At 46.6% G+C, this 22,820-nt stretch overlaps 1 protein-coding gene across 1 annotated transcript in view; it reads left to right on the top strand.

Moving 5' to 3' along the window:
* ERICH1 (glutamate rich 1) overlaps positions 1 to 22,820 on the top strand; it is a 70,894-nt gene that overhangs the window by 6,508 nt on the left and 41,566 nt on the right. Inside the window, exon 2 of the mRNA XM_026453917.1 lies at positions 9,339 to 9,485. Coding sequence (XP_026309702.1) covers positions 9,339 to 9,485 — 147 coding nt within the window. The remainder of the gene's footprint in view (positions 1 to 9,338; positions 9,486 to 22,820) is intronic.

Consider the following 22,820-nt stretch of genomic DNA (forward strand, 5'->3'; position numbering starts at 1 on the left):
GAAGCCGGAGCAGGGAGCAGTTTAGGAGGCGTCACTGCATCAGGGCATGGGATGAGAAACCACAGCACCCAAAAAGGACCACATGGACCTTCCTGGCTGGCGCAGGGAAGAAGTGGGTTCCAGGAGGCCACAGTGGGTAGCCGTGGTTCACTGGTGCTCCAGGCAAGGCGGTGTCGGTGCAGGATGTACAGCTGCTTCCCGGGTTCTGGATTCCACATCCTTGATAGCGTTCCTCGGTGAGCGCAACCTGCCTGTGCAAACAACACGGGGCTTGTCGGTATGGAATCCCTTATGGGTTGCAAGTTCTTTGGGCTGAATTCAAGACCTATCTAATGAAAAAGCCAATGTGTAATGAAACTGGAAAAAATAAAAATGTTGGAGTAAAAGGTATAGTTTATCTGGTGTCTCCTGATTTTCATCAAGCAACTTGATGAATTGCCTTCCTAGTGACCTCTCAGCATGTTTTAGCTCAGCCTTGTTTCCGTGAGAAAACAACTCCGAGAACTGAGTGGGCTGCCAGAGGGTCGTGCCCTGTCTGGGCAGTGCCAGCCTCTCCGAAAGCCTCTGGGCTGCTCTGCACCCCGCTGGGTGTGTTTGCCAGTTACTGAATGAAAACTGTTGCAGCCGCCCGTGAAGGTAAAAGATGTTTGTGAGCGCTTCATGATATGACAGATGCTGGTTAAAAAACTACAAGGAAAACTCTGGACAAAGTTTGCGTGGAATATTTCCTTTCTTCTCCTTTTTTATTTGTAGAGATCGGATCTCACTATGTTGTCCAGGCTGGTTCTCAAGTCATCCTCCTGACACAGCGTCCTGAGTAGCTGGCCTACAGGTGCCCGGCTTTCTTCTTTGTTCAAAGGTTAGAGTTTCCGTAGAAAATGATGATCTGGTGTATTTTCACCTCCTCCGTGAGAATCCCACGTCAGATTGGTCATGGCGGGAGGTTCTAGTGACGTCCCATTCAAGTTTATTTCTGGTTTGATGTCGAGCGCTTGTTTTTGTTCTTTCTTTTTGATATTTCAGAGCTTGCCTACTACTTTTGCTTAAGTAGTAGCCAGTTATTTTCCCATTTGTCATTCTGTTACGAAACTCCTCAAGAATCTACTACTCATTGAATTAACATACTGAACTTTTCTTTCTCGTGAAGTGATACAATTCTATTACCAGTTTTCCTTTATTTCTAGATTATAGTCAAAGGCTAAATACCTTGCCTCATTACAGGGATAAAATGAAAAAAAAAAAAAAAATCCCACCGGGATTATTGTTTTAAAGAAAGCTGTGACTGGGCCAGCATATTTTCAGCAGGCATTTAAACATAGTTTTTACTGAAAAAAGAAAATTCAAACTATCATATTTTCAAAAAATGCAATAATCCTGATAAATGTTAAATTTAAAATGCTTATTACAATGAGACAGGCAGATGTAGAAGGAAAAAGATCAGCTAGAGCTGCCATTCACTGAGAGCAGAATTTTTATATTTTCTCTAAACTGATGAAATAATGTGGTTTGTGTGTGTTTTGTGGTTTTAGTGGAAATGTTTTGGGAGATTTCTGTAATATGACAGGTGAAAGAGGCAGGGAGCAAGCACCTCCAAGCTGGCCATGGTGGAAATTTCTACAATGATTATTCTGTAATATGACAGGTGAAGGAGGCAGGCAGCAAGCACCTCCAAGCCGGCCATGGTGGAAATTTCTACAATGGTTATCTCCAGTCTTGTTTTCTATAGCAGTTTTTCATTTAAATATGATGTTAGAAGCCTGCTGACTCTTGTTTGAAAATCTAATCACTTTTCCGTTTGTAAATCTGTTAAGTGGAAACTAAAAAGGAATGTTATAAACCGATTTTATTCTCTATGAGTATTAGTTTGTTCTGCATTGCTGTAAAGGAATGCCTGAGGCTGAGTATTTTATAAAGAAAAGAGGTTTACTGGCTCTGCAGCCTCATGGCTCTGCAGGCTGTACAGGGAGCATGGCGCCAGCAACCACTTCTGGTGAGGTCTCCTCGTGAAGCTGCCACCCTTGGGGAAGGCAGAGGGGAGCCAGAGTCCTAAGGAGAGAAGGAGAGCAGGAGAAGGCGGAGGTCCCAGCCTCTTAAGCAGCCAGATCTCCAAGAGCTCATCACCATGAGGTGGGCACCAAGCCATTCTCACGAGATCTGCCCCCATGGCCCAGACACTTCCCAGCAGGCCCCCCTTCAACACTGGAGCTCACATGTCACGTGGGATTTGGAGGGGACACAGCCAAACCACATCAGTGTGTTTTCTCCTCCAGTGACTTCACGTTGTAAAGTCACTCATGAATATTTGTGGTCTCTCTTATTTTAGTGAATCCCTGTAAGCGTGTGGTCCTGTCGGTTTTACAGCTTCTGAGCATCCGCATTTTGAAATAGGTCCTTTCGAACTGATCTCATTCTTCACATCCCCAAATAAGCTGTGCACGTATTTTCTCTGAAAGTCACACTTTCCCAAGAGACACCAGTTTATAAGGGTGATAGCAAAACTTTTGAAATTTTAGAGAATCACAAATGATCATTATTTCTACTATCTTCCAGCACCAAGAGTTTCATACCCAACTATTCGGTTTTCAATTCAGCAACTGCATTTAGGAAGAGTTTAGAATTGAATAGGTTCACTTCCAGGGTCAAACTTTGTTTCTTTGTGAGATACATATATTTACAGTTTTTCCTAAGTGTCTAATTTCCAAAGAACACTTTACTGAAGGATTTTATTGGTATTTGCCTACGTCTTTGACTTGAGATAGCAAGTGTAGGCAGCAGTCCTTTCTGAGGATTATACCAAAGTGACTTAATTCCCCCGTGAAAGGGACTCATTTCTGCTGGGTGTTGCGGCATGTGAATTTCTGATGGGGTGTTTTTCTGGGCCTTGGCCTTTTGTTGTTGTGTCTCTCATTTCTCAGCGCTGATTGCTTGGCCTTCTTGGTGATTTATTTGTTTTCCTGCAGGTTATTTTTTTCGATTGGCATTAAACACTCAGTCCTCCGCCTTTTTATTTTCCGGTGATTGCTTTTTGATGGGCACTAGAGTTTCAAGTTAAAACTTGCTCTTGCTGCTGGAAGCGGAGCACATTGATGAGGTGTGGGAAGGCAAACAGAACCAGCCTCAGGCTTCTGGCAGACATGGAGTCATTGTGACCACGAGACACTTTCGTTTGGGCCACACAGCATCGAGGGCTCCGGGAGCTCCTGCCACACCAGCTGGTCCAGCGCTGTTTTTGTGTGTTCTTTTGTTTTCAACATGTTGTAAATTAAACAGAAAAGAGGCTTTTAACCTCTAACTTGATTATTTTTCAGCCTCCATCTGTAGCTCATAGACATACACACACTTAGGTAAAAACACATTAGATCAAAAAGGAGCATTTCAACAAACCAAACATGACAAATGCTTCACTGTGTTCTGGTTATTCTGGAGGGAAAAAACCTTTCATTTATGTTCTGCTTTTGGTATTAGTCACCAAGTAGAGCTGGCCCATTGGAAGACAGGCTGTGTTTACAAAATCAGGTCCAGATCTGCAGGAAACCACCAGCAGTTCGTGGGGTCCTCATGTCATTCCTCTGACGATTCCAAGAACCAGCAAGGGCATCAGTGCCATGTAATGTGGTTTTGGTCTAAAACAGCTGGTGATTTCTATGTAAATAAACAGTGTGAGCACTGATGTTAAAGACCCTGAGTGCCTGGGCCAGGTGTGTGGGGGCTGCACACTCGGCGCTTGTCAGCTCAGGCGCTAAACCCAAAGTGGCACCGTGTCCGTGAGGTTTCTCCCAGCCCCAGCCTCCATCCTCTCCTCTCCGGGGCTGGGAGGAAGTGACACTCGTCTATGCATCTGCCAGCAATATTAGCTGGTGGAAAGTAATTATTAATATCTAATTTTGCTTTTTAAACTTTGCTCTTTTAAAAACTGATTTTAAAAAGTTAAAATTATTGTTTTAAAAAATACTTTATGATTTATATGTTAGCAGCTGCAAATATTTAGACATGTATATTTGTCAGCAAAGTTATTTTTAGATACCGGGATATTTGTATTAAACTGGGTTAAGATTTATTAAAATTTTTGTTGAAGACAAAATCTCCCACTTTATAATGAGATACCCATTTTGGCATCTATTTGAGATCATCTGTTTTTGTGCCTGTTGACAGGACGCTTTATGCATAATTCATTGGTCATGCATAATATGACACAACACCGGCCTTTGTCAATATTTAATATCAAAATCATGCTGTAACTCCTGTCAGTGAAGCGCATTGTGAGGGACACACTCGCCTTTCCTGTAACAAGGCTTTTACCAGAAGTAGCAGGGGCCAGCGTGGCTTCACGCTCATTCCAGCGATGGAGCAGACATGGTGACCTCCAGGAGTGTGTGGGCCGCCGGGAAAGATGTTTTCCTTCCCGAGGTTCTAGAACACCGGTGCAAGATGGAGGCCCTTCAGCCACAGGTTTCATGAGATACTTAAACCAGTTTAGCTTAGGCTACCGAAAGGTGTTCTTTTTGCTTTAGTTTTTTTGGACAATCATGCTCAAGTTTGAATTTGAAAAGGGACGTTGTCTTTCCCATGGCTGTAAACTGTACAGATCTTTATGTGTTGACCGTCGTGAATTAGCACATCCAAATCCCTACGGCCCTCTTCCCATTCCCACCCTCCATGTGAAAACTGTGAAGGACTAAACTTCTATATTTAAATTGTATTATTTGCTTAAGATTTTAAGCAGCCTGTTTTCCTGCATTCTTAAGTAGTTGCATGCTCTTCCTGGCATCCTGATTTATTATCCCAGATATCAGCTTTGTCATCCTGTGTGTCTGTGGCTGACACTGGCACGTTGCGAGCATGCATCCTCATCCTTCCTCGTGGGCACCTCAGCATTCTGCCTTCGGTCATGTCCGTGAGTGACGCTGGCATGGTGCGGGTGTGTGTCCTCGTCCTTCCTCGTGGGCACCTCGGCGTCCTGCCGTTGGTCATGTCTGTGTGGCCTGCATTTACCTCTCGGACATCTCATTTGTCTTTGAGGGTGTCCAGGACATTCCTCTTCCTCCAAGGCCTCATTTGTGCAGAGTAGTCGGTGATTTTCAAGGACTGGCGTGATGAGATTTTGTGTTCAGAAGACAAGAGGAGCAAGGTGCACGCCTAGGGCCCCGTCCTGCTTTCTAAATATTGGGCTCCTTGGAGAAGAGGCTGGTTCCAGGCCTAGGCAGAGGAAACACAAGATGAGCCTGCGGTACCTTGCAGGGCCTTGTGTGCTCATGAGAGGGCCAGGTGGGCTAGAGGGCGCCAGGTCCACGCTGGAGGGCGCTGGATCCACACTGCGGCAGACCGTGTGGCCAGTGCCGGGACTATTTGAGCAACAAAGTATATGTGGCTAGTACAGGGCGATGGTTTTTGGAACAAATGAAACATCTACGAGTCTTTTAGGTGTTACATAACACAAAGGTAATAATTCAATACATGTGCAAATGCGGGCAGCTGTTCAGTACAGAATTCTGTGTGATAAACACCGAAGGAGTGAGGAAAGGAAGCCACTGAAGAGCCCACAGCCACGTCTTTTGCCGGCAGGACCCACCAGCAGATGCCAGAATTAGTGGGTGAGATTGAGGAGGAAAAGGATCTAGTCCCGAGGTGTCTTCTCCACGGTGTTTGTTGGTTCTAAAGGAAAGAGAGTCGCTTGGCCAGGAGAAATCCAGCAGACCTCACAGCACTTGCGGGCGACCGAGGGCGTCAGCGGAGAGAAACATCCCAGCTGGTTGTGGGCACCAGCGCCCATCTGCAGTTCTGCAGAAGTGAATGACCTCAGTGTCACCCTGAGAACACTGGACCCAAGTTACAGCAATTCCAAAACATAACTGCTGCAAGAGATGTCACAACGGTGGAGGACGAGGAAAATGGGAGGAAAGTGAGGCCTCGAGGGTGGATGGGGCAGGATCGGAGTCTGGTCGATGCGGGAGCCCACTGTTGGATGAGGGCTCACACAGCCAGGGCTGGGGTGGGGCAGAAACCCAAGTTTTCACGTTGAAACAGCCTCCCTGAGCCTCGCCAGGCCTGGGGCTTTCATGTGGCAAAGCCCCGAGGGTCAGGCTCTCAGCCCTGGCAGTGGCCCCAGGCCCTGGGCTCCCGGTGAGAAGTGAGGTCCAGGACCTGCCTAGGTGGTCTATGGGGAAGCTCCTTAGGAGGGCGTTGGGGCCTCGGCGTGTGGCCTGGACCCCCTGGTCTGCATGGTTCTGGGAACCACCCTTCCTGAATCTGCTCGTGCGGTGTCTCAGCAGGCTTGCAGGGGAATTGCAGAAATCCTAGAGGCTGAAGACCCAGAGGCCTTGGGGTTCTGTGGGCCCGGCGCGCTGCGCCAGCTGGAATCATGTAAATCTCTTCTGAGAGAAGTGACTGTTACTTCTCTCTGAAGGCGGAGCCTGTGACTCCCGGGGTGGCCTCTGCCCTGTCAGTTATCCCTGAGAAACCCCTGCCAGCTGTCACTCTGAATTTAAAGCCAACTGACTTTAGATTGTTCCCACCTTCTACTTCCATTTTGGAATTTTTATAAAAATTCTGGGCCGGGCGCGGTGGCTCAAGCCTGTAATCCAGCACTTTGGGAGGCCGAGACGGGTGGATCACGAGGTCAGGAGATCGAGACCATCCTGGTCTACACGGTGAAACCCCGTCTCTACTAAAAATACAAAAAACTAGCCGGGCGAGATGGCGGGTGCCTGTAGTCCCAGCTACTCAGGAGGCTGAGGCAGGAGAATGGCGTACACCTGGGAGGCGGAGCTTGTAGTGAGCTGAGATCGGGCCACTGCACTCCAGCCTGGGCGACAGGGGGGAGACCCCTCCCAAAAAAAAAAAAAAAAAATTCTGAATGTACTGTACATCTACATCAGATGTTTTCATTTGAAACGTGGAATTTAACAGTGTTGTTAGAGAACCACTGTTACTTGGGCTATAAATGTAATTTATTGCAGGCATTGGATGGAATTCAGTGAAAATGCTCCCTACCTATCTTTTTTTTTAGGCACATTCTTATGTTGCTTTTAGCTCAGAAATCTGCCTCAGGAAACCTTGAAAGACTGTTACCTGGGGCCAGACTCAGTGCGTTCCGACCCGCACCCTGGTGTGTTCTGCGGTGTCTCAGTGCTCTCCGACCCGTACCCTATTGTGTTCTGCAGGGTCTCAGTGCGCTCCGACCTGCACCCTGGTGTGTTCTGCGGTGTCTCAGTGCTCTCCGACCCATACCCTATTGTGTTCTGCAGGGTCTCAGTGCGCTCCGACCTGCACCCTGGTGTGTTCTGCCATTTTCTTTGGGATCAGCTGCCTTGTTTCCACAAACTCTGTCATCTGATGCTTGGTTGGGCCCAACGTCTCCTGGTGGTGGCTGTTTAGTCAGGGCCTGCCCCACTCCCTGGGACTGTCTTGTGCCTGCCTAGCTTCAGGCGTTCTGCAGCATTGCCTGGCTCTGACCATTGCCTGGGATTTCTCCGTAGCATTTTCCTAGCTCCAGACACTGGCAGGCAGCTGGGCCTAGGGAGACGACTTCAGCCACATGTCCGCGTTGGCTGCCCCAGGCCCAGCAAGGCTTTAGCTCTGAGCACTCTGTCCTTGTTTGCAGAATTGGGTGGCTGGTTACGGTTTTGTCTTCGAATTTGTTCTGGTTTGTGAAGATGTTGGGTAAAGCTCATCTTATCTGCCTACCATCTCCTCTGCTCATCACCAGGCCGGTCATCTTGCATAGGACATTTTCTTCTTTGACATTTAAAGGAAATGTGACAATTGGATTTGTATCTGAAGTCTTGGAACCTTCTTTTGAACATACCTGGGAGCACTGCAGTACATTTTTAGAAGCATTTCACAGACTGAGAGCCAAAGTGTCTCCTCCGGGCTGGTGTGCTTGAGGCCCTTTCTGTAGGGGTGAGACCCGCTCACCACGGCCAGCAGGAGCTTTTGAGGTGTCCTGTGCTAGAGCACTTGTGCGTCATATTCAAAAATTAGCGTATGGGGACCCTCTCATTGCCAGGACCTCGTGAAGACCCTGGGGGCTTAGGGATCACATCGTTTCAGTTCAGGTTTTCCACTTAACCGGAGGTCATTTCCTCCCAGCAAAAGGAGCCTTTGCGCTCATTTGTTGGGAGCCGTGGAGGTGCAGAGTCTCAGGTGAGAGCCCCCGTGTTCGTGATCACACCGCGACCCACTTCCACTGAGCTTTGTGCTCAGGGCTTTCATGGTCCGTCCACGGAGGACACGGGGAGTTCTGGTGAGCGTTGCGTGGAAACCCACACAGTGTTCTTAACAGCAGGGCCTGTAGGAGGGTGATTTCTACCACGTGTTTGTCTGAGAGGCCAGAATTAGGAAGGGTTTGTGCCTTCAGCTACAGTGTCCCCATGTAGGGCCATGGAGCCTCCCTGCCTCGCCTAGAAGCCACCCCCAGCATCTCCTCTCAGGGAGCCCATGACAGATCCCTGCACACCTCCAGTCAGGCCAAGTCCCTGCCTCCCTGTTCCTAAAGGCACCAGGTACTTGTGAGAGGAGTGCTGATTTCTGCTGTGCGACTTTTGGTTATTCCAGAGCAGCTCTCTTTTTTCTAAATTTTATGAGGTTAAAAGAATACATTTCATTAATTTTTCCCCACACCTTATCCACTATGCTATTTTGAGATCAATGGCTGGCTGTTCATTAACCACACTTAACTCAGGGCAGAAATATTTATTCATTATGACAGTTTGTCCTCACAGTTTAAGCAATGTAAACAAAAACAAGCAAAGTAAAGAATCTCTGTTTAGTGGCTAAACCACGTCAGGTACACGGAATTCTCCACAGTCGCAGTTGTTGACACGTTCAGTTTAAGGGAGAGAGTGCAGACCACGGGTTCCCAGAGGGCGTGGGGTGGTGCCTGCCCTGCCTAAGGGCCCCCCACACCTGCTCCATTCACACACCTGGCTCCAGGTGCTGTGGGCCACTGACACCATCCACCCAGGACCACAGGCCCACTGACAGGGGTCACGGCCTGCATGTGCCTCAACCTCACAGGGAGGAACCAAGCGACCTGGAGCCAGAGGTAGCACCTGCCGGCAGTGCACAGCCTACTGGACTCAGGGTGATGCCCTGTGGAGAGGGTCAGTTGATGGCAGGATGGTGGGGGGTCCTCTAGGGTCAGCCTCAGGAGTTTCTCTGAGGGGCAGAGTCTGGGGGATCCCGGTGTGCAGTGCCCAGGGTGGGAGGACCGGGGACTTGGGTCTCCGCTGGTGCTTTCAGGATGTGTTTGTTTGTGTAGAGTAAAAGGCATGTGTGATTCAGTAAACTGCATAACTGGTTCCTTTTCTTCCTTTTCTTTTCATCGGTTGTCCATACAGTGTTTGTTGAGAAGGTGCTGCAGAGACTTTTTCCTCGTGTTCCAAGTGGCCAAGGAAAGAGGGAACCCCAGACGCTGGCTGTCCAAAATCCACCAACAAAAGTGACCTCTGAGAAAGTGAGTCGGAAACATGCTCAGCCTTTGACAGGTGAGGTTGTCTGCAGATGTGGGTGGGTCTCAGGGACTGAAGTTAACCTCTGTCATCATCACTTGCCCTGGAGAATGTATCTTCTGGGCCTTGGGCTTCTGTCTGCAGATCTGCACAGGGCCTGCAGCAGGTAGGCAGGGCAGGCATCACTGTCCACACAAGCTCTGCCAAGGCCCCTGTGGACTCCCCAGCCAAGGCCAGGTCAGGGTGCTGCCTTTTTGGGGTCATTTACTCGTGTGCTCTAAAGATGCCATTTGGGCTATAACTCGGGTTTGGCCCAGCCTTCCTGTCTTCTGAGGAAAACAGGCGCCTTCCCCACCACAACACCGTGTCTCCAGTCACTGTGGTGGCCTCCTTGACCCCGTTAGCTTGTATCCACTCAGGGACAGGCTTCTGATGTTCTTGTCCCGTGGTCTTTGGCAGACATCTGTCCCATGACAGTCCCACGTAAGCTCTTGGTGGCTGCAGGATCATCCGCCATGAGGGTCCCATCAGCTCCGATCCCTGCAGTGCAGCTCCACTCACTTGTGAGACTGTGAGAGACCCCCGCTGAGAGACACAGGAAGAGACCACCTGTGTGCGGCATGTCCTACTGAGAGACACGGGAAGAGACCACCTGGGTGGAGCGCATCACACTGAGAGACGCAGGAAGAGACCACCTGGGTGCAGCACATCCCACTGAGAGACGCAGGAATAGACCACCTGTGTGTGGCACATCATACTGAGAGACGTGTGAAGAGACCACCTGGGTGGAGCACATCCCACTGAGAGACATGGGATTAGACCGCTTGTGTGTGGCACATCTCACTGAGAAATGCGGGAAGAGACCACCTGGGTGCAACACATCCCACCGAGAGACACGGGAATAGACCGTTTGTGTGCAGCACATCCCTCTGAGAGATGCAGGAGAAGACCACCTGGGTGCAGCACATATGGGCGGGTCCATTCTGTTCCGCGGTAAACACATAAGTCCGTGAAGCCAGACGTGGGTTCCTGGGTGCCATTTCTGGGGATCTCGTTCATGTTTCTTTAGCGGTGGTCTCTCACTGGGCATTTGTTCGCCACGCATTTGTATTCCTGAGAGCTGCACGGTCTCTGGTTTTCACACACCTTATAATGGAGCCGCTCAATGGGATCTCAACAGGCAGTCCTTGTCATCCCACAGATCACCTTCCAGCCCCACAGGTCAGATCTCCGTTGATTGTGGACACGTTTTCCCACAGACGTAATATTCTATGTGGTGATTCCATTTCCAGGCCCCCTCAGAAATCCTGTCTAACCTGCTATGTGATGAGTGCCACGGACACCATTCTGGTCCAGGATTGAAGACAAGTGAGAAGGAAAAGGTTTCCTTCATGTCTCCTAGATACGGGTTTACACTAAGCATGTTTTTCCTGTGGGACAAATCCATGTATTCCATGTTCCTTTCTGCATTTTTCCCATATGGCTTAATGTTTTCAAATGGTACAAGCTCCCAGTGTAGTAGGATAACATTCCAATTAAGGAGTAAGTGACTGCTGTTGGGCATATTTTTACCTTTTAAAGAATATACCTGTTAAAGGCTGAATTGCCCCTCCCCACAACCGCCACCAGCAAATTTGTAAGTTGAAGCCCTAACCCCCCATACTTCAGAATGTGACTGTATTTGGAGATGGGGTCCTGAAGTTGATTAAGGGTCAGTGAAGTCGTCAGGGTGTGCCCTAATCCAATATTACTGGTGTCGATATTAGAAGACGAGATCAGGACACGCATACGTACAGAGGCTTGACCCTGTGACAACAGAGAAAACAGCATTTGCAAGCCAAGGTCCAAAACCAGCCCTGCTGAGACCATGACCTTGGCCTTCCAGTCTTCCAGGCTGTGAGAGAACAAATGTCTGTTGTTGAGTTCACTCAGTCCATGGGGCTTGGTAATGGCAGCCCTAGAAAGCTAATGCACTGTCCATTGTGCCTGTTAGAAATGTTCTTGCTTTTTCAATCAGCATAACGAAGTTTTTAAAGAAAACGCAGGTAATGAAAATCTGAAAGAAGCCACAAAAAAGACTTCTGGAACTAATAAAGGATTGTAGTGGGGTTGTATGATACAAGGTTAATACACAGAAGTCAACTGCTTTCCTATATGTCAGCAAAGAACAACTGGAACCCAGCACTTTGAGAGGCCAAGGCAGGCGGATCACAAGGTCAGGAGATTGAGACCATCCTGGCTAACACAGTGAAACCCTGTCTCTACTAAAAATACAAAAAATTAGCCAGGCATGGTAGCGCACACCTATAATCCCAGCTACTCGGGAGCCTGAGGCAGGAGAATCACTTGAATCCGGGAGGCAGAGTTTACAGTGTGCCGTGATTGCGCTACTGCACTGCAGCCTGGGCGACAGAGCAAGACTCCGTCAAAAAAACAAAACAAAACACAGTATCATTTATATTACCATCACCCTTCCCCCATAATAACATATTTTGGTGTAAATCTAACAAATGTGTACAGCATCTATATGAAGAAACTGTAGAATTCTGATGAAAGAAATCAAAGAAGACTAAAAATTGAGGAGATACTCCATGTTCCTGGATAGGAAGACTCAATATTACAGAGCTAGTCATTCTTCCTAACTTGATATACACATTCAATACAATCCTGATTAATATCCCAGCAAGTTATTTTGTGAATATTGCTAAACTGATTCTAAAGTTTAGATGGAGAAGCAAAAGACTAAAAATAGCCAGCAGAATATTAAAGGAGAAAAATAAAATCAAAGGACTGGCATTACCTGACTTCAAGACTTACTTACCATAAATCTACAGTAATCAAAACAGTGTATTGTTGGCAAAAGAGTAGATACATAGATTAATGGGACAGAATAGAGAGTACAGAAATAGACCCACATAAATACTACTGACTTAGATCATTTGATAAAGGAGCAAAGGCTATTCAGTGAATGGTCTTTTCAACAAATAGTGCTGGCACAACTAGACATCCACATGCATAAAAATATAGACACAGACCTTAAATCTTTTACAAAGAAAATCTTGTTAAAAATGGATCTGGGCCGGGTGCGGTGGCTCACGCCTATAATTCCAGCACTTTGGGAGGCCGAGGCAGGCAGATCACGAGGTGAGGAGATCAAGACCATCCTCACTAACACGTTGAAACCCCATCTCTACTAAAAATACAAAGATCAGCTGGGTGGGGTGGCACACACCTGTAGTCCCAGCTACTTGGGAGGCTGAGGCAGAAGAATCGCTTGAACCCGGGAGGCAGAGGTTGCAGTGAGCTGAGATGGTGCTACTGCACTCTAGCCTGGGCTACAGAGCAAGACTCCATCTCAAAAAAAAAAAAAAAAAGGATCTTAGACCGAAGTGTAAAATGCAAAACTATAAACTCTTAGAAGATAATATGGGAGGCAATCTAGGTGCCCTTGGGTTCGGCAGTGACTTTTTAGCTACAACACCAAAGGCTTGATCAATCAAAGAAAGAATTGATTAGTAGATGTCCAGTTGATAACTTGGACATCATTAAAATTAAAATCTTCTGCAAATGACACTGTCAAGAGAGTGAAGAGATAGGCCACAGACTTAGAGAAAATATTTTCAAAAGACATATCTGACAAAGGACTGTTACTCAAAATGTTTCAAGAATTCTTAAACTTAAGAAAATGGGCCAAAGATGTGGACCTCACCAAGGAAAATATGGTGCAAATAATCCTACATAAAGATGTTTCACGTTGTATGTCATCAGGGAAATGCATATCAAGACAATGAGACACCATCACACACCTACTAGAGTGGACAAAATCCAGAACTGACACCACCAAATGCTGGAGGCACAGGAACTCTCATCACTGCAGGTGGGAATGCAAAACAGGGCAGCCACTTTGGAAGACAGTTTGGTAGTTTCTTACACAACTAAACATATTCTTACCTGTATGATCCAGCAGTTACGCCCCTTTTCATTTATCCAAATAGATGGAAAACGTCAATAAACCTGCACATGGATGTCTATAGCAGCTTTATTCATAACTGCCAAAACTTGGAAGCAACGAAGATGTCCTTCAGTAAGTGAATGAATAAGCAAATTGTGGTGCATCCCGACATTGGAAAATTATTCAGGGCTATAAAGAAATGAACGATCAAACCGTGAAAAACACGACAGGACCTTGAACACTTATTGCTGAGTGACAGAAGCCAATCTGCAAAGGCCACACGCTGTGATTCCAATTCTGTAACGCTGTGGAAAAGCAGAACCAAGGAGACCCTGAGAAAATCAGTGGCTGCCGGGAACTGGGAGGAGCAGGTGGAGCGCAGAGGACTTGCAGGACGGCGAAACCACCCTGTACGATGCCGCCATGGTGGGCGCATCTCATTCTGCATTTGCTCCAACTCTGGATGTACGAGAGTGAACCGCAATGTAAACTGCAGACTGGGGTGGCAACAGTGTGTCAGCGTCAGTTTATTGATGATAACAACGTACGACTCTCATGGTGATGGTAATGGGGAGCATGTGCACTGTCATGCCTTACAAGGAGCAGGCCGTCCCTAACATTTCCTGTTTTTCTCTGAATTTTACTGAACCAACATTTTTAATCTTTTCTAAAATTGTATTTTTAGGGTCGATTTGCTTTTTCTTTGCTGTAACCTAACAAAAGTTTTAAAGGTGATCGTTCACCAATAACATATCTGGTGGTAGGAAGATGAAATTAGGTGGGGCAGTTGAAGCTGTATGCATGGATGGATGATGGATCATTTCTAAGTGAAAAAATAATATCTGTAAATTCCAGGCCAGTTTCCTTCTAGAAGATACGTGTTTTCTTGCCTAAAGTGATGGGCTTTTCACTTTTAAAATCACTATTTAAAAATAAACACTTCCAGACCTCCTTTTCTCTCTGGAATTGTCAGGAGACAATTCTTCGCATCACTGTTCCTGTTTTATTTCACTAAGTTATGCACTCATGCAGCAGTGGCATATGGGAAGCTTACAGTGTCAGGATGATTATTTCAAGTTGGTGTTGAAAGAGTTCTGATTTGTAACTGGCTGGTCCATTGTGATTCTGACAAAGCACTTGGCCTTTGAAGTTGTTGGTGATCCTTTGGGTGACATCTTTTCACAGAGCTTCAGCATTCAACCACTTCGTTTCAGTGGCATTTGTAAGATACTGTTTAATACGCAGATGTTGAATTAAAAGTCAAAATACTGATGTGAGTTGACCTAGTCTCACAGGGTAAAAAATTGTTTTTCCAGGGAGCAAATGAAAAGGTCGGGTACACAAGCCTTTTGCTGAACCATTGGAGCCATGTCCAGGTGGAGGTGCCAGCGCAGAGTCAGGACGGGTGGGCACACCCCAGAAAAACAGACTATGGCCCTTGAGGGAGGACCCCGCCAGGGTGAGCGTGCAGACGCTGCCCCTGCTTTGGTTCCCTTGGTGGCATGGTCTCCCATGTGATTTCGGAGGGTTCACACTCTGGTCTATCAAGTCTAACGTCCTTGGGTGAGTTCCCTGGACAGTTTAGACCCTTAAATTAAAGCAACCAAAACCACTTGGCCCTGGCTTAAAAGGGAATTTGTGATGATGAGGTCGTGTCACAAGGACGAGATAGATAAGGCTACACCCCAGAAAGGTAGCCTAAAATTTACCATTTCAAATTAACCAATTCAAAGTATACAATTTAGTGCTTTTTAGTGTATTGACTCTGTTGTACAACCATTCCATTACCACCATCTAATTCCAGAAAATTCTTACTACACCAAAAAGAAACACCTTGGCTGGGCACAGTGGCTCACCCTGTTACCCCAGCACTTTGGGAGGCCAAGGTGGGTGCCTAGGAGTTGGAGACCAACCTGGGCAACATGGCGAGTCCCCTGTCTCTACCAAAAAGTACAAAAAGTAGCCAGGTATGGTGATGTGCACCTATAGTCCCAGCTACTCAGGAGGCTGAGGTGGGAGGGTCACTTGAGCCTGAGAAGTCAAGACTTCAGTGAGCCAAGATTGTGCCACTGCACTCCAGCTTAGGCAACACAGTGAGACCCTGTCTCAAAAAACAAAAAAACTCCTTATCCCTTAACCACTCAGCCCCCATTCCCTCTAGCCTCTGGAAACCAGTAATCTGTTTTCTTTATAGATCTATCTGTTCTGAACATGTCATATAAATGGAATCATACAACATATGACCCTTTGTGTCTGGGTTTTTTCATGTAGCATAATTTTTTAAAGGGTCATTTCTGTTGTAGCATGGGTCAGAACTCACTTGCTTTTTTAAGGCTAATATTCCATTGTGTGGATGGGCCACATTTTGTTTCTCCATTCATCAGCTGATGAACGTTCGGTTGCTTCTCCTTTTTAGCTATTGTCAGTCATGTTGCTGTGAGAATCCACGCACATGTTTTTGTGTGGCCTGGTGTGGACGTATGTTTTCGATTCTCTTGAGTTTATACTTAGGAGTGGAAATGCAGGGTCAAGTGGTAACTCCAAGTTTATTTTTTTCAGAAACGGCTGGACTCTTGCACAGCAGCTGAACCATGTTACATGCCCACCAGCATTGTATAAAGGTTCTCATTTCTCTACGTTACATGCTCACTAACACTTCTTTTTTTTTTTTTTTTTTTTTTTTTTTTTAGATAATAGCCACCCTTGTAGGTGTGAACTGGTATCTCATTGTGGTTTTGCATTTTTCCTATGACTGAGGATGTTGAGCATCTTTTCCTGCGTGTTGTCCTTTTGTATATCTTCTTTAGAGAACTATCTGTTTACATCCTTTGCCCAGTTTTAATTGGATTGTCTTTCTGTTGCTGAGTTGTAGGAGTTGGTTGTACATTCTCCATACTGAGTCCTCATCAGATACTTGATTTGCAGATATTTTCTTCCATACCAGGAGTTATTTTCTCAATGGGGTCCTTTAAAGCCCCAAAGTTTTTAATTTTGATAAAGTTCAATTTATCTATTTTTTTCTTTTGTTGCCTTTGATTTTTATATCATATTTAAGACATCATTGCCTAATCAAAAGTCACAAAGATTTATGCCTAGGTTTTCTTCTAAGAGTTTTATGGTTTTAGCACTTATGTGTAGGTTTTTGATCCATTTTCAGCTGATGTTTGTGTATGGTGTAAGGTAGAGCTCCAACTTCCTTCCTTTGCATGTGGGTATCCAATTGTCATAACACCATTTGTGGAAGACATCATTTCCCCATCAAGTGGACTTAGCACTCTTTGAAAATCAGTTGGCAGCTGGGTGCGGTGGCTCACACCTGTAATCCCAGCACTTTGGGAGGCTGAGGTGGGTGGATCACTTGAGGTCAGGAGTTCGAGACCAGCCTTGGCCAACGTGGTGAAACCCTGTCTCTACTAAAAATACAAAAATTAGTCAAGCATGGTGGCAGGAGCCTGTAGTCCCAGCTACTTGGGAGGCTGAGGTAGGAGAATCACTTGAACCCGGGAGGCAGAGGTTTCAGTCAGCCGAGATCACACCACTGCACTCCAGCCTGGGTGACAGAGTAAGACTCCGTCTAAAAAAAAAAAATTAGTTGGCCACAGATGTGGGGTTTATTTCTGGACTCTCAATTCTATTCCGTTGATTTATGTCCATCCCGTGTCTGTACCATCTACCATCTTGTTTTGACTGCTGTAGCTGTGTACTAAGTTTTGAATTGAGAAGTGTGGGTCCCTCTACTTTGTTCTTTTTCAAGACTCAGGGTCTCTTGCAATTCCGTATTAATTTTAGGATCTGCATGTCAATTTCTGCAAAAAAAAAAAAATCATTTGAAGTTTTGATGGGTATCGCACGAGTTTGTAGAACACTGGGCAGTATTGTCTTCCTAAAATATTACGTTGTCCGGTCCCTAACTTTATGATGTCTTTTTATTCAATTAAGTCCTCTTTAATTTCTCTCAACTATATTTTGTAGTTTTCAGACTGCAGTTTCTTTTTTTTTTTTTTTTTTTGAGACGGAGTTTCACTCTTGTCGCCCAGGCTACTATACAATGGCATGATCTTGGCTCACCACAACCTCCACCTCCCGGGTTCAAGTGATTCTCCAGCCTCAGCCTCCCGAGTAGCTGGGATTACAGGCATGTGCCACCACGCCCAGCTAAATTTTTTTTTTGTATTTTTTTAGTAGAGATGGAGTTTCTCCGTGTTGGTCAGGCTGGTCTCGAACTCCCAACCTCAGGTGATCTGCCTGTCTTGGCCTTCCAAAGTGCTGGGATAACAGGTGTGAGCCACTGCACCTGGCCTTATCTTTTTTTATATTTTTCCTTCCAGTACTTCCAGGACATAGAAAAGTTTTACCCTTTTTTAAAAAGTTTATTCCAAAGTATTTTATTCTTTTTAGTGCTATTGTTTAGTGGAATTGCTTTCTTCTTTGTTTTCTTTTGGGAATGTTCGGTGTTTGTGTGTAAAAATGCAAGGGATTTTGTGCATTGACCTTGTATCCTAAGTTTTGCCGAACTAGTTTATTAGCTCTTACAATTTTGTTGTGGATTCCTTAGGGTTTTCTATATACAGTCACACATCACTTAACAATGATAATGCGTTCCAACAAATGCATCCTTAGAGGATTCCATTGTTGTGTGAGCAAAGTCTGCTTACACACAGGAGACGGTGGAGCTGGCTGCAGGCCTGGGCTGTGTGGCACAGCCTGTTGCTCCCAGGCTGCTTGCCCAGTCAGTACATGCCTGTGCTGTAACACAATGGTGAGTGTTCATGTATCCAAACATTAAAGAGGTACGGAAAGTGCGGTGTTACCATCTTCAGGGTCTGCGTTATCTTGAGGCTCTGCCATCCCACATGCAGCCAGCCCTTCACCAGCGTCTTGTGTGGTGCATCACGGTGCAAGGTGCTGTCTTCTGTGATTTCAGGTAGTTTTACTTTTTCCTTGGTGAGTAAAGATAGTTGTACTTTCCCTGTCTTGTCTGGATGCCCTTTGCTTCCTTTTGTTGTTGTTGTTGACTAATTGCCCTGGCTAGAAGTTGTACTATGATGTTGACAAAAAGTGCCACGAGTGGGAATCCTGGTCTCATTCCCGATCTTGAGGAGGAAGCATCCCCGTTTTCACCATCCCGTATGATGTTAGCTGTGGGTTTCATACATGGCCTTTATCATGTTGAAGAAGTTCCCTTCTATGCCAGTTTATTGATTTTTTTTGTTTGTTTGTTTAAATCATGAAAGAGCAGCATATTTTGAAGTGCTATGCCTTGGAAATGTTAAAGGAAAAATGTTATAATTTACTTGCACCTGGAAAAAGAGAAGTCTTGGCCAGGGGCAAAATGATGAAATCACAACAAAAAAGGTAAGAACTGTGGGTCACTTCTGCACGGGCCATTGCGCAGGGTCCGTTGAGATGCACGCCCAGGAGGAGGCCTGCTGGATATCAGGGCTGGGCGGAGTGGTGCGCTGTGAGGGACAGGAGGCAGCTGGATGAGGATCAGTGCCCACATCCATCCTTGGGCGTGAGATGCAGAAAAATGTTCTTGTACAGTTAGGACAAAGCATGGTAATTATGGTGATGATTTAACCAGTTGATTGATATTTGTTCACGTTACACGATCTGTTTCTTTGGTTCTAGAAGAGTGTTGATAATTCCATTTGTCCCAAAGATAAGACTGATTTGTCAACAACCAAAATAACCAGGGTGTGCGCATTTCGGTAAATTTCTTTCACTGAAGAGCCCATATTGAACTTTATTTTTAAGTTGTCAGTTATATGTTGCATATATTTTAGATTCAAATAATTCTCCAGGAATTATTATTAAAAACAGCAGTGTTCTGCCCATCACTCCAGTCACACACCCTCCAGCTCTGCAGCGGCTGTTCCAGGGTAAACTACCCCCGTTTCAGAGTCACACACTTACACTGTTGCTTCCTGTTTTCTTCTTCTTTTCTGGCAGGGAAGGAGAGGATTAAATCTTATGAAATTGACTTTGGAAACTAAGGATTTCCTTTTTTTTTAGCACCTTCCCCCACCATGGATGCATATTTTTTACAACCCCTGTCCTTCCAATATAATTTTTTCAAAATGTTTGTACATCAGTATTGTTTACATGTTTATGTCTCCGTAAATACAGTTTCTTGCTGAGTCACGTAACATATGATTATTCCATTTTGTGAAACCTTTAGTGGCGTGAGCGGAGGTTTAGTAGAGTTAATAGTTTTCTTGGGTTTTTGCATTTTCTCCTAAATACTTAATAGTACTAATTTCTCCCCGCACCTCCCTGTCCTTGTTCTATGGTCAGACACATTCAGGGCTCAGTGAGCTTCATCGAATTTCGTGGCCTCTTCCAGACCGTTCCACCCCCAAGCATGGGCCGCCCCCAAGTCCTTGCTGTAACTCCCCGTCTCGCCTCTCCCAGGGGCTTCCTTTGCTATCCTGGGCCTCAGTCTTTTCATTTCTTGGGTTTGCTTCCATTTTGTTGAAACACATTCCCTAGTAACTTCCTGAAAAATGGTTTTTGGGAGATAAATATTTTAGAGATCTTGAAGGTCAAGTGTACCTTAATTCTTGTACTTAAAATTTGTTTCTTGGGGTGTAGAATTCTGGGCTAAATAATTGTCTCTCACACTTTAAGACTTTTAACCTCCAGTGTCGCTGGAGAAGGCAGTTGCTGTTCTGGTTCTCGATTCCTTTGGCTACGAGCAGTTTTCCTCCCTCGCGGCAGTTTGCGGTTTTGCTTCTGGCCTTCATGTGGTGGAGCTTGATGCTGAGGTCTTGAGCGTGGTCTGTTTTTATCTGTCGTGGCCTCCGTAGTCTGGGAACGTGTGCCGCTCTCGTTTCCTTGATCATTTCCTGCTCTTTGCTTTCAATCTTCAGTTTACAGAATTCCTGTCATTCAGATATTGAGTCTCCCAATAGATTCCCTTTTTTTCTTACATCTTCTCCCTGATTTTTTTATGGTTTAGTGGTTTAAGGCCACTTTCTGGGAGATTTTCTCAAACTTCATCTTCCACCCTTCCTGCTGCACCCTTCATTTCTGTCATTGCATCTCAGAGTTGGAGCAGGAAGGAGGAGAAGAAGGGTCTCCCACACTCTCTGTGGACAGGTTCTCCCTCCCTGTTTATCTTACGGGGTCTTCGCCTTCAGTTGTGGTGTCGGAGGCTCCCGGGGGCCAGACCTGGCCATTGCAGAGAGTGAGTTCTGGTCTCCCACCGATGGTGGGGAGGCTTTCACAGCCTGCCTGCACCCCTTTTCCTCCCCACTTCCAGGCTCCCTGGCAGCCCCACTGGAGCAGGTCTCATGTCTGATGTGTTTCGGCTGCCATTGTAGGATTCAGTATCCTGTCTACTTTTCACCTTCCAACACTGTATTTTTTTCGTCTATCCTTCCTTTGTCCTCTGTGTGTTGCAACCCCACTTACTCTCATTTTGGTGGGGCCTTGGGAGGAGGATGAGGTGTGTGCATTTGTTCTGTCCCGCACCTTCATCTGTATCTTACTGACGTGCCATTAACAGATAGGATGGGTTCATTTCTGTCCACTTGGCTGTGCTGAACTGCGGTTCCCACAGTTCCCTCCCCGAATGTTCCTGGTTACGGGGGACCACGGGAGGCTCTTCTGCCTGAAACTCGGAAGGTGGACGTAAGCCCTTTTAGTTTCCAGCTCCTGGGGGTGGAAGCTCACGCAGCTCACGTGCATTGTTGCAGACTTGCTGCCTGCCTGGGTGCTGTGGGCAGTTCTGGGCCTCCAGCTCTCTGCAGCTTCTTGGGCCCTCCTTCAGCTGACCCCAGGCCTGTGGGGTACCTGGCCTGAGTAGGACACCCGCTGCTACCATCAGCAGCAAGGACTGAGACAGGCTTCCGCCTGGTTCCCTGGGCGTCCAGCTCTCGCTCCTGTGTTCTGGCTTCTGCCCTGCCCCTCTGCGTCCATCACCAAGGCTGTGCGGGCCGAAAGGGTCCACTTTGGCGGGTCTTGGCCGTTAGCTGCGGGCACCAGTGTTACCCCCACACAAGATGCAAACCCTCCTGCTGAGTCGTGACCGTCCCCTGTCACAGAACCTGGTGCTGAGTGCGGTGAGAGTGAATCCTGCAGCACGGACTGCACCGTCCGGCCTCTTTCATGTTTTGCTTTCGATTGTGCTTATTGTCCATTTGCATTTCTTCTTCTAAGTGTCTGTTCAAGTCTTTTCCGTCTTGGCTGGAAGTGGGAGGTGCCTGCTCCTGTGGTTTCTGGCATCTTTCTCTGTCTTTGTGTGTCTGCACTTGGGGAGTTTCCCTGGGGTGTGTGCCTAGAGAGGCGTTGGTTGTACATTTCAATAGAGGGACAGATTCCCAGCTTGTCTTTGAAGCAGCTGTGCCACTGTGTGCCTACTTGACTCTCCCCGCATTCTTGTTTCTCCAGGGCCCGGTTAATCCAGGTGTTCGCAGTCTGACTAATCAAGTGTGAGGTTTCTGTTTCTTATTCAATGCATGTTACTCAGCTAACGAAACTGGACAGCCTTTCACACCTCTTGACCATCTGCCTTTGCCCGTGTTTCTGCGGGGCTTGTCTTACCAATTTCTGGGATTCTTTAGATGCTCCAAAGCCCAGCAACCACCTTTTCTCATGGATTGCCTTTTCTTTTCTTTTGGTGTTTTTTTTTTTTTTGAGATGGAGTCCTGCTCTGTCGCCCGGGCTGGAGTGCAGTGGTGTAATCTCAGCTCACTGCAAGCTTCACCTCCTGGGTTCAAGCGATTCTCATGCCTCAGCCTCCTGAGTAGCTAGGATTTCAGGCGCCTGCCACCACGCTCAGCTAATTTTTGTATTTTTAGTAGAGACGGGGTTTCACCATGTTGGTCAGGCTGGTCTTGAACTCCTGACCTCTTGTCCGCCCACCTCAGCCTCCCAAAGTGCTGAGATTACAGGTGTGGGCCACTGCGCCTGGCTGCCTTTTCATTTGTAAAAACGTCAGTGTCTTCCATTGTTTAGAAGTTGATATAATGTGACTTCATCTTTAATTTCATAGTTTTTGTGTTTTAAGAAATCTTTATCTAAAATCTACCTCAATAGCAAAGATATTTTATACTTTTATGCAAAAAAATACACGTATTGTAGTTAGACAGTGTTTGCCCTTGCAGTTGTTGTCTGGTGTGAGTTGGTGGTCCGAGTCTGCGCTGCTCACCTGGGGCTGCAGTTTCCTCAGCCCTCTGTGCTGGGTCAGCCCCCGTGGCAGCAGCTCTGTCCCATGCCCGCGTCTGTGCCTCAGCTTCCCAGCTGCTCTGGGGTATGGCATGCTCCCATCCTACGGCGTGCTCCCATCTGGCAGGGCAGACCCGTGGGTACGGCGTGCTCCCATCTGGCAGGGCAGACCCGTGGGTACGGCTTGCTCCCATCCGGCAGGGAGACGCGTCCACCTGATTCTTCTTCAACCCTTGCTCTGCCCTTCT

This window comes from Piliocolobus tephrosceles, chromosome 7 (assembly GCF_002776525.5).
Source record: "Piliocolobus tephrosceles isolate RC106 chromosome 7, ASM277652v3, whole genome shotgun sequence".
NCBI lineage: Eukaryota > Metazoa > Chordata > Mammalia > Primates > Cercopithecidae > Piliocolobus > Piliocolobus tephrosceles.